The sequence below is a fragment of the Artemia franciscana genome, chromosome 20 (assembly GCF_032884065.1).
Source record: "Artemia franciscana chromosome 20, ASM3288406v1, whole genome shotgun sequence".
Lineage (NCBI taxonomy): Eukaryota > Metazoa > Arthropoda > Branchiopoda > Anostraca > Artemiidae > Artemia > Artemia franciscana.
In genome coordinates, this window is record NC_088882.1 from 9,772,422 (window position 1) to 9,788,809 (window position 16,388).

Consider the following 16,388-nt stretch of genomic DNA (forward strand, 5'->3'; position numbering starts at 1 on the left):
ATATATATCAAATATATATTATATATATCAAATTAATATATCAAATAATATATATCAAATCCCCTTAATATATCAAATCATTGACCGAACCTGTCTTCAATTTGTACGACTGAAGGGTTCCAAGTGAATTACTAGTCACCCTTTAAACATAATCGCGCTAATAAGCTTTAATATCTATATTTTAAATGAGCTAAGATAATACAACAAAAGGATGAAGATCCTTCAGAGTTATTGCTGGTGGATGGCACGGAATCAACATTTCAGTTCCTGGGACTTTTTGGACAAGTTACAACCTTGTCACCCAACCTTGCCACAGCGGGGATCGATCCCTGGGCCCTATGTTACAAAACTCGTTATTTTATTTATAAATTTATGACTAGTAATAATAGGATTGTATTGTATTGTGTCAGATTAACGACGCTTCTTGACTACTCAGGTCCCTGCGTCGGCCCTGCAGTGCATTTCTGCAGCAAGATTCGATCTCTGGGTCCCGTATTACCAAGCTAAGGTCCAACCCACTGCGCCACCACAGGACTAATAATAGGATAATTAATGATATAAAACGGTTTGAAAAATTTAGAAAAAAACACCAAGGCAAAAATGTAGCCTATTAATGAGTCCTAAGCTATTATTCGTCATTTTTTTTTCTTCTTCTATTGTTGTTTGAGGTGTTTGAAGGAGTATAGTGGATTATTTGAATAGCTTTTTCTTTTCTTTTTTTTGGTCATTACGGTGACTCCTGTAGCAACTATATATGGTTACTCCAGTACATATATATATATATATATATATATATATATATATATATATATATGTATATATATATAAATATATATATATATAAATATATATATATATATATATATATATATATATATATATATATATATATATATATATATATATATATCTATATATATAAAAATAAGTTGTCTGTGTGTGGATCTGTGGATGGATCAGGTGACGTCACCTGAAAAAACTGGATCAGGTGACGTCAAAACTGAAAAAACTAAAAAAAGGCAAAAACTACAAAAAAACTAAAAACTAAAAAAAAAAAAAAATAAAAAAGCTAAAAAACTAAAAAAACTAAAAAAAGTCAAAAACTACAAAAAAAACTAAAAACTAATAAAAAAGCTAAAAAACTAAAAAAACTAAAAAAAGGCAAAAACTACAAAAAAAACTAAAAACTAATAAAAAAAATAAAAAAGCTAAAAAACTAAAAAAACTAAAAAAACTAAAAAAAGGTAAAAAACTAAAAAAACTAACTACAAAAAAAAACTAAAAACTAATAAAAAAATAAAAAAGCTAAAAAACTAAAAAAACTAAAAAAAGGCAAAAACTACAAAAAAAAACTAAAAACTAATAAAAAAGCTAAAAAAACTAAAAAAAACTAAAAAAAAGGAAAAAACTGAAAAATAAGCTAAAATAAAGGTAAAAACCAATAAAAAACTAAAAAAAAACTGAAAAAACTAAAAAAAGGCAAAAACTACAAAAAAACTAAAAACTAATAAAAAAAGTAAAAAAGCTAAAAAACTAAAAAAACTAAAAAAAGGTAAAAAACTAAAAAAAATAAAAAATAAAAAAAAACTAAAAAAAAAGGAAAAAACTGAAAAATAAGCTAAAATAAAGGTAAAAACCAATAAAAAACTAGTGGATTATAAAAACTATGGATTATTAAATAGTGGATTATTTGAATAGCTTTATTTACGTCGAATTTATTTGTTGGGTTTTTTAGTTTTTTTTTTGTTTTTTAGTTTTTTTAGTTTTTTTAGTTTTTTTTTGTTGGGGTGGCGCGAAGCGCCACCCCAACAGCTAGTAATATATATATATATATTTCATGAATATATAATACATGCGGCACGCGTCAGACCCTTCAAGTCTTTCACCAGCTATTAATACTAATTGGAATTCAGAACATAGTACCTTAATTTAATAATAACTGTCAGGTGAATCCAAAATGGAACATTCCAAACGTTTAATTAATTAAGAAGTGTTTTATCAGTCTTAAAATATCAAACCATTAACTGAATCCTGAATATCTGCGTGTCTAAAAGCAGTCGAAACAATGCACTAATTCCAGTATTAAAAAAGAGAAAAAATGTGAAAATGAAAAAAAAACTAATTAGAGGAAGGTCAAAAGCCGTCAGTGATTTAGATGTATTAATCTATTAAAGAAGATTACAACGCACGCGAGATTGAAATTCTTCCCTTCTATGTTAGGGTAAGACTATATCGTTGTTTGAAACCAAAAGGCGCAAATCGCACTTTTTCTGCAAAAGAATAAAAATTTCTTACTTGCGCATCTTCTCGCAATCTATCCAAAGTATTTTTCATTCTAAAAAAATACAAAGCAAACTTCTTAAATGTAGCTCAGTAGACGGATAAAGCTACATCTCAATTATCAAATGAAGAAGTGTCGTCATTTATGGTGATTTCGAAAAAAAAGCCTGAAACTCCTCGAAAATGTCGTCAGATCAAAATGAAGACTATACCATTAGAATCAACATGGTCAAAACCCTCATACAGGGAAATTACAGTCCCCCTCCTTAAAAAACAAGGACAATCACTTTTTGGCATCAGTAGCATCGTAGACAGATTTTTTTTATAGCTCATATAAAAGATATTGCTCATATATTCGTTCTTCCTATAAATTTCACCATCTGCAAGTTCCAAATGGCACTAAAACGGCACTTTTGGTACTATGTCTCAAGCGGAAAAGCTGGGGCTACTCCGCTAGCAGAACTTATAAGAGTGATGTTTAATGGCTCATTTGAAAGCTATTGCTCATATGAACGTGTTTTTTTAAATCAGTTTTACCATTCCTAAGTGTGATATAGCACTGAAAAAACTGTTTTGGTGCCACTTCTTAAGTGGAAAACCTCTGAAGAACAAAACAGGTACTATTGTAATAGTTATGTTACAGAACCATTAACTGGAGGTTTACAAGAGCCCAGACCGTACACTCCCCCTCCCGACCCCCTTAGTAAGTTTCATAAATCGTCTGCTCATCAGTAAGCTACTGAAACATTAGCAGGCTACCACACCATCGTAGATAGGTGTTTAATGGCTTTATTAAAAGCTATTGCTTATATTTACTAGGTTTTTACAAATTCTACCATCTATTAGATTTAATAGATTTCAATGTTAACTAGTTTCTGATGAGAATCTGCAATGAACACTTTGTCATGGTTGAAACATTAGCTACAACATAGTAAAAACTGAACCACAGCCCATTGTAACTAGAAGTTAAAAAACGATAAAACTGTCTTTTTTTTTCTTCTTTTTTCTAGACCTAGCGGGTTCCTAGAACATCATAGAGATGTTTATGAGTTCATACAAATGCTATTTCTCATATGTACGGGGTTTATATAAATTCCGCCATCTGCAGGTGCCATATGGCACGAAAAAGGCACTTTTTATGCCGTTTTTCAAGGGGTTTGCAAATGTGATGCACTCATTTTTTAAAGCTTATCCCGGGAAGGCTCATTTTGAACCTATTACTAATATTGCTTTTTATCAATATTACCATCCATAAGTGCCATATAGCACTAAAAACGTTAATTTTGGTGCCACTTCTAAGCGGAAGAATTTGAAAGCATAAAACGGTACCATTGCAATAAGTATGGTCCAAGGCCCTTAACTAGAGGTTTATAAGAAACCCTCACATATACTCCCTCTCCAGGACCTCTTAGTAAGTTTCATAGATCGGCTACTAATCTTAAAAGTAGAAGATCATCGCGAAAACAAAGTAACTAAAACTAAAAACTTTTCAACTAGAAATCTACCAAAAATTAAGCTTAAATGATCAACAGTTTTGAATTAAACCTTCTAACTTCACTCTGCGATGAAGCCTGTGCGCTAGTTCTAATGGCGATAATTTAGGGGAAGGGACGTCCTTGTCCCCTTAGTTCGTTCCTCCTGCCTGGGTTTTGAAAAACACATTTCTTGGGCATTTCATAGGAAAAGGCACTTTTTTCATTAAAAAAAAATGGGGAAACAACCGAAAGTGCACTTTGTGGGAATGTGCCAGGCACGTACGCAGGAATTTTTTTGGGGGGGGGGGGCAATACCTTCAAAACAGCAGATATAAAGTAGCACTTTTTTATTTAATGATGCAAAAAACACGTTTATCGGAAAATACAGATTAACTTTATCTGTAGTATTGTAGCGGATGAAGGGAAGAAGACTGGAGCCTCAAAAGTACGTTTTAGGCTCAGATTATGTCCATAGCGATTTAGAACCAGTGATTAATCTATTATATCCCACTGAAAGAGAAATTTTAGGGTTAACAGTGCAATATGGGTGCTTTGGGGGGGGGGTAGTTCTTCTATAGCAAAAACGTAGATTTTAATGAAAAATGATAGTTTCCAAAATTGATCCACTAAAAGCTGTACTTTATCCTGAAAAGGGGGGATAAACGCACTAATATCAAGGACAATTCTATTTTGCTGTGGAAAGCAAACTCTCTTTACAAAAAATAATAATAGTACAATTGCTAATTAATACAAAGAGGGTAAAAAGTTAGACAGAAAATGGGTTAATAATTGGGCAGTGACTTGACCGGATAATTGCATGCTGTAAAATCCCCCTAAAAAGGCTTCACACATGTATCTAGATTCTTAATAAATGTCCTACTTTTGCCACAAATCCCAAGAAACCATGGGGAAATTAAACATTTAAAAAAATTTCGTGGGGAGGGCGGGCCCAAAGGCCCCCCCCCCTACGTACGTGCCAGGAATGTGCTATCAAGTATACCCTTAAATTAGCCCTTAACCGCTCTCTTTTGCTACAGTAGCCTCCTAGTTAGTAGGCGATTTATAAAAGCCTGTCTTCATTATCGCTTTTTCAGGCGAAGTAGGCTGAGTAAAAACAGCTTTTTGCTCATTGAAAGACAAACCTTCCTGAAAAACATGTATTGTTTTGTGAATTATGGATAATGAACTTTATGTTGCAGACTGAAAGTTTTTCGAAGCTGTGAAGGTTGTTTGCAGTATTTTCTAGAAGGGTCTTATCTCCCCTAGATCAGTGATAATTAGAAATTATATTGAAAATAAGTTTTCAACTGAAACTAAGGAGGGATATTAAAACTTAAAATGGACATAAATTTTTCCGTATAAGAAAAACATCACGATAGCGTTGTTTATACATTAAATAGTAATCAAAAACGAACAAAGATTAACTTTAAATAAAACAAGTTTTTCCGAGGGGAGTAAAGAGCGAAGTTGATACTTAAAACGGACAAAAATTATTCATTCACAGCCTATCTATTATATATCAATAAAACTACTGTAATTAAATCAACTAATTATGTTTCCCTAAGCCTTTAGTATTATAGAAAACTAGAGCTTTACTGAAAACACAAAATAATATAGGAGTTTTGGTGCAATAAAAGCACACCAATTAAGAACATTTTTTACAGAATAACAAAATTATCAATCGCTTTTAAAATAAAGCAACAATCTATTTTAGGATCGTTGCTTTATTTATTTATTTTTTTTTCGTTTAATTTGGTATCACGTCTGCACAATGGCTCAGTTCAATGATTGGCTTTCGTTTTGGTTCTGAAAAGGACATGTTATAATTAGTTTGTACGAAGTAAAGCCATCTTGACAGTAGCTTTATAATTATAATAACTAGATAATAACTATATATAATATATAATTATATATATAACTTATAATAACTAGAGACTAGCTTTATAATTTTTATCATAGATTGAAATTCACTGTTGTATAGTGAGAAATAATCGAATTTCCAGAGTTCATATTATGTCTTACTTGATTTTTATTTTAAGTAATACTAAAGCATATTTCTTATAATTTAAGATTGTATATTACTCACTATTGGAATTGTAGCTGAGGAGACAAAATGCTATCTGATAAATCAATCCAATATTTCTGTATGCTATACAATCACATCACGGTTATTAAAAAGTATTTAATTTTTCGCTTATGTTTTTGATATAATTTTAGTTGTATACTGAAAGGTACTGATGTCACGACTGGTGTAAGACAATGAAAGGCTTGATAGATTTATTTATTGTTGTCAGGCTACATACTCACTTTCGACTCTCAAATCAATATTCCTGTTTTGTATGCTTGACTTTCGTGTTTTCAGTAAAGCGCTAGTTTTCTATAATCCTAGAAGCATAGGGCAAAATAATTAGTTGGTTTATTTGTACTAGTTTTATTGATATATATTACGTAGGCTCTGAAGTAATAATTTTTGTCCGTTTTAAGTTTCAACTTCGCTCTTTACTTCCCTCGGGAAAACTTTGCTTTTTTTTAAATTAATCAAAATCTGCACATTCTATGATAAAGAATCCAGAAATGAAAAAAAAAATAATGAAATTAAAAAAAAGGAAAGAAAAACCATTTGCTCGATTAGCAGCAATTAATGGTTACATAGACAATCCAAATACCAATATAGGACTTGAACGATCAACCGAAAAGAAAATAAAAAAGTAACTGGATTCTAAATCTGGGTGGTCTTAATGAAAGAATTGTGTTTTATTAATGGAATTATATAGATAGCATATCAAATAACAGTGATATAACACTCGAAAGCATCCAGATTTCCGGTTTAGCGATCAACCTAACGAAATATTTTCAACGACCAGACGGGATATTGATATCAGTCTCTGAGTTTTATTGCTTTCACAATACGGCTAGAATAATCCTAACGAAGTTATATGGCAATTTCTTTTAGAAAAATTAAGATTTACAGGTCACGTCCTAAAACTCAGAAAGCTCTGTCAATCGGTCTAATTACTCTTATTGGATTTTCAAAACATTAAAAGTTTGCTGATGCCAAGCGTATATCCAGGATTTGTTTTTTTGGGGGGGAGGGAGGAGGATGGTAAAAAACCATCAACATTTTTTTTCCGCAACAGTATTAGCTTAAAGGCATAATATTTAAGTGGTAGAAGTCCATTTTTGGACATTATCAATACTCAACTTGGGTAAAAACGGATAAAAACACTAAAACACAATTCTAAATTTTTTTATATCCGAATGCAATAAATAAAAAAAAAAGGTACTTATCGGTTATATAGTAAACACTCGGGAAGTGAAGTTCGATTAATGCTAACGAAATCAAACAAAATATGATGAAAATGTAATAGTTTAGAAAAAATTTAGGTTATATATTTGCATATTAGGGGGGGGGGGTAAAGCATAGCATATCTTAAATTCGTGACCTAACCCAACCAAACCAAAATACCAACCAAGTACTTAAATAAGATATAGCTAAAATTTATTTCCAACAAAGCCAAAGCTAATTGTGTTGTATAAAGAAATTGCTCGACCAGTTTCTTTGAGACATGTTCACATCATCAGCGGTCGAAATTCTTCAATATTTCCTATATAATTGATAAGTACCAAATAATTTTTTGACCATGCTTTCCGGAAAAATTGGGATTTCCGAGGCAAAAACAAAAACATCGGGCGGTGATGACACGTAAAGATACCCTTCAATAAGCATAAAATACTACATAACTACCCCAAGATCATGTGCAGGGGGACGGTATCCGATTTGAATCCCCTCCCCACGAAATTTGTTCCCAGCTCACAGAAAAGTGAAAAAATACATGTAGACAAATTTTGTTACGGTTTGTAAAGTTTTATTGTACCCCCTCCCCCTAGAAAAATCTTGGATATTGCCTGAATGCCCCACGTTTCCATTTTTAGCCAATTTACAATAAAATTTTCATTTTTGGCCAATTTACCGTTAAAAAGTAGGAGAAATTTAAATTTTGGAGAACCAAAGTTCTCTTTAAGAGAGTAGAAAAATAGATGGACGCTTTAATGAGATTTGAAATAGTTAAAAAAAAAAAAATAAGTTGACAATCCTGTCAAAACATTCAAATAAGTTAACAAAAGGTGTTCTTTTGAATTTCATTTGCCTCCAATACAAATATGACGTAGTAAAAGCTGTCTTTTTTGCAATTTTTAAATCCATTATTTCCTCTATGCACGAATTCTATGTTAAATTCAGTGCCTTTATTAACGCAACTTGCTTTTTAAGAAATCGTTGCATGTGTAAAACCTATTCAAAATGGGCAAGCATTTTTCGCTATAACTGGCAACGCTGACATTCAGAACAGTAGGTTAAAGTAGGAATGCGCCGAAATATTACAATTCTTTTGTTATAACGGACTCTACAAAACAACTTCTAGAACAAAAAATACAACTAATTTCGTTGCAAAACCAATAGGTTGTTTATAATTGAATAGAGAGGATTATAACTTAAAGCAAACACGAATTAACACACATTAGAGGAAGACTTCTATCCCCCTCAGCCCATTGTAAGAAATACTAGGATATAATTCACTACTGACTTATGGTATTTGTGGTATTATACCAACAATACTCGAGACGTGAAGTTAGGTTAATCATAATGAAATATACCAAAATATGATGAAGTATAATATTTAAATGCTAAATTTTTTTATGACTTCGATACGCTGTTTCATTTTGTTATTTTTATTTTTAAGTAAAGAGACAATTAGATTCACGCTTCACTGGGGGCTGAGGGAGGCGACATACCCCCTCTTATGTTTGATATTTCAAGAATGGAAGAGCTTAGTAATGGGGAGTTTCTTGAAACAATTGAGTTTTTGGTAAAAGTAGCACCATTACATTCTTATTCTAGACCCTTTCCAAACATCATGGTCACTTTTCTGACAATTCACCCCCTCCCTTAATGAAACTAGATATAGCCCTAGGACTATATATAAACAAACTAAAAGAAGAGACTAAAATATTGCAATACTGGCTTGAAAATATATTATGTTATATATATATATATATATATATATATATATATATATATATATATATATATATATATATATATATATATATATTTATATATATATATATATATATATATATATATATTTATATATATATATGTATACAATAAATGCATTGTAAGCTATATAACAAACTTAGTTTTTTTTTCTGCTTTTTCAAATTCTCATATAAAAGAAAATAAGTTCTACATTAAAAGCATTGACTACAAGCCAAAAAGTTGGATCAATGGCCTACGAACGCACTTTTCGCCTTTGTAAGACCTTGGCCTAGATCAACCGGTCGGTTTAGATATGTCCTTGAGACAGGTCACCCGATTCGCAAGGGAATCTTTGCAAGTGATCATTCGCTTTGTGAATGGTGGCTCTCACCTTGTTTCTGGAAACCTTCGTACTGACCATCATTTCATTTCTTATTTTGAAGTTTAGGCCTGAACTATGCCAGGCTTAAAAATAAGCCAGAAAGAAGGTTTATATTCCTTGCATCAGAAACGCATTATTAGAAACAAACTTCACGACTCCCACTTTTGTTTGTTTTTGCCCGCTGTTACTTAATCATTAACTGTTATTAGAAGCATGGGCCGTTAGAAAGCAAAGAACAAATCAACTTCATGATGTTTTGTGATTTGTTCCCATAATATCCTACATTACCCGTATAAGTAGAAAACTTGTGTTGTTTTTGAAGCCCTTGACCCTCCCCACTCCGTGAAACTCATATGTACGCTCCTGAGGTTCTTGAATCATTTACGTAGTGAGGGAACTCGCATGGTGACTTACCACGTAAAGGTGACTTCATGGCAGCCTCAACCAAACCAGAAAGCAGTTGCAGTGACTTTGCATCTTGTGCTAATCCGGCACTGAAAGCGGCAAGAGCGTCGGCGTGGCGGGCAAGGCATTGAAGGGCTACTCCTTGTCGATAATACGCCTGAAATGATTTGGTTTTTAAACGTTTTTATTTAACTTCGCATGTCATCTAGCTCTTTCTAGCAGAAAGAGCTAGATTCTCAATCAGATACCAGATTTCTCATATTGCAAATAAACTTAACTTAGTAGAAATGTCCCGAAGTTTCACAAGTCGATTTTCTTTGAAAAAATATATTTCAAAAATAATTCTTCGCCTGGATGTCGGGATTGATTAATAATAGATTTTAGTATGTATTTTGCTGTGGTGTTCTTGCGCTGGGGTGGCCTCCTCTATGATCTCCTACCTTGTATGTTTTTTTTCTTGTTTTTTTTTGTCTTAGTTTTTTTCTCTCTCTTTTTGGAATTATTAGTATGACGAGACGTTGTATTCTTTTTTTATGCATTTGTGCTGCCCCAGCCTTACGACCTCTGCTCTCTGTTGGGGCATAATATTGTTTTTGTATATTTTTAATTTGAGTTAATAAATATTGATTGATTGATTGATTCCTAAGATCGTATTGAGATGTTATTGAGCATTAAACTATACAAAGCATCGACATGGATTCGATTCCCGGTAAATGCATTGCTTTGAACACAAGTCTTGACTACATTTTTTTTTTAAACTAAAAACATATTAGAATAAACTTGAAAACAAAACTTTTTGTAACACAATTTTACATTCAAATACACTGACAAGCAATAACTGTCTGCCCTACTATCCCGAAAGATTGGAACATTTTGTGACAAAGAAAGTGTGGGGTAGGCTACTCATGCCGCAAAAAATCGTTAGCAATTTAACAAGAACAAACCAACACATCGAAGCTGCAGTCTGATGAAATGAAGATTTATCAAGAACATGCGTAGATATGTTGGTCTCAGGTTGCTTAGTGTTACGGGTATTGCAAAAAATAGAAGTAGTATCTACTAATCTACATATCACTGTATGAATATATATATATATATATATATATATATATATATATATATATATATATATATATATATATATATATATATATATATATATACGAATATAGATTTGTATCTACATTCATTATAAATAAATACAGTTCGTTTATATATTTATACTATACCACACACGGGAGGATAACTCCATCCTCAGTATATACTGAAAATATATATGCACGAGAATCAGTACCGCATTCAGAGAGGCGAGCCATGCTACTCATTGGTCGTTGGCGAAGTTTTCATTTACATTTATACGAACTTGTCGAGCAAAAAAAAGTTGTAAAGTCATAATAATGACAAAAAACAAAATTTAAAGTTTAGAGTTGCAAATCTGAATTGCAACTAAATTCTATCAACCCCCACCCTCCCTTCCTAATCAATCCACCCTCCCTAATCGATCTATCAAGTGTGGTATGCGAAACCCACAACCATTCTAGCCTATTCCTTTCCAAAATCTTGGATCCGTCACTAACAAGAATCAGAATAGCAGGGTATAAAATAGAGGGACGTACACAGGGTAAGAGGCATCAGCCAGGGTCGTATTCAGAATTGTTCAAGGATCGGACGTTTTTTACGAGTCAGATAAACATTTCTGGGGGGGGGGGTTGTGTGTTCGAACCCCCTAACCCCCATCCCCCTGAGTCTTTGAGCACTTGTAATTCAAGTTATAAAATAGAATTATGTTTCTGTTTCATTACTCCCCACTCCCCCAGACGAGATCCTTCATTCATGCCTCCTATAATGAATATTTTCAAACCATTAGACGCATAAACCAAAATGATCTAATGATTTCCATAAGATTCAGGATTAAGTAAATTAGTGTAGCAATTATTTACAACTAAGACTTACTCTGAAATTTGTTTTTTATCTAGATTGCAACAATAAACATTCGAAAAAATACGCCCTGAGCACAATACACATGCGAATCTGAGTAATTTGCCTATATTTACTGTTCCACCTGTAGTTTGCCTACATTAAATGCAGTAAAAACAGGTTTAGCTAATTAAAATATCAGCCAAAATTTTCAAAGGGGGCTGTTAGACTCGGAAGAAACAGAACCGTCAAACCTAAACCCATCAATAGTCCAACCGTCAACAGAGGCTGAAATTACTAAAACCCTGCCTGTGAATTAGCATTGAATCGCAACCGTTGAAAAATAAGCGAGTACAAAATACTGTCTGTCTCCAGTACAAGACATTATATGTCATTACAATGTAATAAGCAACGATTTAGATGGAATTCCAAATCAATGCCTAAAGCCTATCAAATGTGTTTATGATCTGCGAAAGCCCTCAAGTAATTTCGGTTTGGGTTGATACCATAACTTAATATCCAAAAATAGGTTCGGATTGAGACAATTTGCTGGGTTTGACAATTGTCATTAAGCGCCAGGGTTATCATCGGAAAATTTCTCGAAGGACATCTGTTCAAGGAAAAGGTATTTTGGAGCAGAAATGAAAATGTTTGGTGTTTCTGGCTCATCCAATAGGTCAATTTTTAAAACTGACCAGTCGTAGACAACCCTGCTTTCATTTTGAAATAGCTTTCAGAAAGCTATTCGTGAAGGTTTGGCAACTAACTTGTATTAATAAAATACAATTTACAGGAAGTGCCTTTAATGTATGTATTGAATCACCTTTTACAATGTCCTTTGAGCAGAAATAAACTTGACAAAAGAGACATTCACTGAAGATGGCACTGAAAATATATTTTTGCAATTTAGTTCACTGTTGCCAGTGCAGGACTTGTGTGCAGTGTAACTCCGCTCTCCGTAAATACCATTTCAAAATACCCCACAACAAAAAGCCTGTTCTAACGAGCAAAATGTTATACATCTTGTTGAATGATGTTCATTCTTACTATTATTCAGTGTTCTGTTGTGGAATCACGGTTGTGTATTGAGAACTAGCCAAACACAGAAAGGAGGACAAATCTCATTATTTAGTGTTCTGTTGGAGAATGACCTATTATTTAGCGTTCTGTCGGGGAATCGCTCTTATTTAATGTTATGTCAGGGAATCCATTATTTAGTGCTCTTCCTTTTTAGTGTTCTGTTGGGGAATCTATTATTTTGTGTTCTGTTAGGGAATCTCTACAGAAAGGGAGGACAAATCTCACACTAAACAAAGGAGGACAGATCGCACTGTTCAATGTTATCGTTTTTAATGTTCTGTTGGGATGTCTATTATTTAGTGTTCTATTGGAGAACACTACTATTTATTATTTAGATACTATTGCATAGATACTATATATGATGCTATTATTTAGTATCATGTCGGGGAATCTATTATTTTCTTATTAGTGTTATTTAGTGTTCTGTTGGGCAATCTAACATTTAATATTATGTTTGGGGATCATGGCTGTATAAGTGTTTTATACCGGTTAAATTCGAAAAGGAGGACAAATACAACTTTTCTATAAAAGGAGGCAGGACAGGAGGGTAGATGTTAAAAAGTAGGCATTGTCTCCCGAAAGGAGGACATCTGGTACCGTGTTAAGAGCCCGAACTACACCACAGTGAAATCTGTCAAAAAAGCCAGCATTTAGGAATGGTGGTTTTTTTCCTGATTATAGTACAACACTGTTTTAAAAGCAATAAAATTGCAGAAATTGGTTTGAAAAGTGTTTCAGTGTTTTTTTGAGGAACTGTGTTGACTAAAGAGGAATAGACAAACCCTTCCTGGGTAACTATATGTTATAGCGCCTATGATGAGTTCTTCGTCCATTGACGCACCGTAGAACCGGTTTCTTCGTTAGTTTCTTTCAGCTGACAGAAGACAAGTGACAGAATAGATGGAAAATATATATTTTTTTCTTTTTTTGGGGAGGGGGTAGGGGTAAAGTATTTGGACAGTGTGAAGTTTGAAAACAATTCTTACTTTACAATATGCAGAATAATTGTACCTAACACGTTTTGCGTGAAGACCCGCTACAGTTTACTTAAACATATTAATTTTGCGATATTTCATTGGGATTAATCAGAGAAACAGTTTCCACTTAGATGCAGAATTTAACATAAGCGCTATAAAATATAAGTACCCTTTGCTATAAAGAAAAAATAAGATAACATAATAAACAATAAAAAAATATAACTATGTACAGAGCCGTTCCTAAGGTTGGTGGTGCCCGGGGAAAATTGATTACAGCGCCCCCTCCTGACTGAAATATAAGGAAAAAAGCCGAATCAAAGTGAAAAACTGGATCAAAAAGGAGAATAACTAAATACAAAAAGATTAAAAAAACCACACAAACAATAAAAGATTCTCTTCAATCTTCTTCTTGACCTAAGCTGATTTCAATGAAAACTAACAAACTCATCTAACATAAATTTTCAAAATACGATCCGGTATGCCAGTTCATGGGAGATCAATTGATCAATGCTTCCTTGTCATTAACCATAAGACATACAGGAATCTGCTACCAATCGAGCAGCCAGAGTGATTAATACGCTTTAAACTCGTGCCTGTTGACTTTCAGTAGCAAACATCTTTCTACTTACTTAAATCATCTATGCAAGGTCAGAAGATCATAGAATAAATACAGCCCAGCCGTCAGAAATCAAAACACAACTAGGTTTCGAACTAATTCTCATATTTAATTATCGTTCAGTGGTCCCTCTTTTTTTAAACCCACCTCCACTCCTCTTAGTGACGACAACTTCGACAGAAAATTAACTTTAAATCTTAGACGTCACCTACACTCCTTAAAAAAATTAAATAACAGCCAAGCCAGACACACTTCAAACATCATGTGCAGCAAAAAAAAAAAAAAGAAAAAAAATACCTTTCCCGAAATAAAAGCCATCCTACCGCAATAGAAAGCCCTTCTCACGGTAGCCTTTCTAACCATTTCAGATCCTTTCAAAATGGTGGCCCGTCATGTCTCCAACACACAAAAAAGAAAAATCCCTTTATCCTCAAAAAGAAGAATAATGAAAAATAATAATCATTTAAGAAAACCAATAATTGTAATAAAAATAAAAGATTTACAAAAATAATATACACAATAATAAAAAAAAACATTAAAAACCTACTATGATAACTCTTCTAAATGCACCCCTTCAGTGGCCCCTCTTTAATCTATTACTTACAGTTACAGCTCACGATATTTCTTTTTATTTTTTATTTTTATAAATAGATTTTGAAACACTAAAGGCTTACTAAAGACATGCTAATCACTATATAATGATATAAATTAAAAAAAAAAGTTTTTTCGCGGGAAGTAAAGAGCGATTTTAAAACTTAAAACGGACAAAAGTTATTACTTCACAGCCTATATAATATCAATAAAACTAGCACAAATAAACCAACTGATTATGTTACCCTATGTTTCTAAGATTATAGAAAACTAGCGCTTTACTGAAAACACAAAAGTCAAGTATACAAAACAGGAATATTGATTTGGGAGTCAAAAGTGAGTATGTAGTCTGACAAAAATAAACTAATCTATAAAGCTTTTCATAGTTTCTACAGCACTTGTGACTCTAATAATTTCCAATATACAATTAAAATTATCTTAAAAATATAAGGGTAGACTTAAATATTTTTTCAATTGGCGTAAAGTAATTGAACAGCATACAGTATTATTGGATTGATTTATCAGGTAGCATTTTGGTCTCGTCAGCTATAATACCAATAGTGAGCAACACGACCTTAAATTGTAAGAAATATGCTTTAGTATTACTTGAAATGAAGATCATATAAGACATAATATGAACTCTGGAAATCCGATTATTTTTCTCTATACAACAGTGAATTTCAAGCTATGATGAAAATTCTAAGGCTAGTCTATAGTTTAAAAACTATCAAGATGGCTTCACCTCGAACTCATCTACAAAGTAATTATGACATGTCCTTTTCAGAACCAAAACGAAAGCCAGTCATTGAACTGAGCCATTGTGCAAAAGTGATACCAAATTAAACGAAAAAAAATAAATAAAGCAACAATCCTAAAAGGGATTGATAATATTTTTAATCTGTAAAATATGTGCTTGATTGGTCTGCTTTTATTATACCGAAAATCCTATATTGTTTTGTGTTTTTAGTAAAGCGCTAATTTCCTATAGTCCTAGAAATACAGGGTAACATAACTAGTTGGTTTATTTGCAGTAGTTTTATTTATATATATTGCATAGGCTGTGAAGTAATAATTTCTGTCTGTTTTAAGTTTTGTTAACTCCCCCGCAAAATAAAAATCCTGGTTACACCCTTGGTTGACTTGGAGTGATTTTCAGGTAAGACATTGAAATTTTGATAATAAAAACATCAGATTTAGTCAGAAAAGCTATTGTCATCCCTCTTTGGCCAAACGACAAGAAAGTAATTCCTAAATGGGGTGAGGAAAGGTTATAAGGAAGGATTTAAAGAGAATTAGAATCTCATGGGCAGTGGCGTGAATGAACGGAAGTTAGGGGTGAATGAGGCAAACCTGTACTTTCTAAACCCGAGGGGGGGATAGTTTTTTTTTCAAATTGAAAGCAGCAAAGAAACCACTTTTCAATGAAAATATTGAAAAAAAAAGTTTTAAAAATCTAGAGGGAGGAACAATGCTCCCAAATTGACGCCACTGATCATGGGAGGAGTTAAAGAGTGAATTCTTTGGGCATTGTGGTGGAGAAGGAGGAGCGTTCTTGGCCTCTCGCAGCTTAGTTGTGCAGCGAGTTGTGCAGGGAGAACTTGTGTATTCACATAAGCACACATGTATT

General features: G+C 32.8%; 1 protein-coding gene across 1 annotated transcript in view; it reads right to left on the minus strand.

The window, feature by feature from the left end:
* Positions 1-16,388, minus strand: part of LOC136039739 (tetratricopeptide repeat protein 28-like) — a gene marked incomplete in the record, with an annotated part of 257,124 nt that overhangs the window by 126,782 nt on the left and 113,954 nt on the right. The window contains 1 exon segment of the mRNA XM_065723577.1: positions 9,590-9,737. Within this exon segment, the coding sequence (XP_065579649.1) occupies positions 9,590-9,737 (148 nt within the window).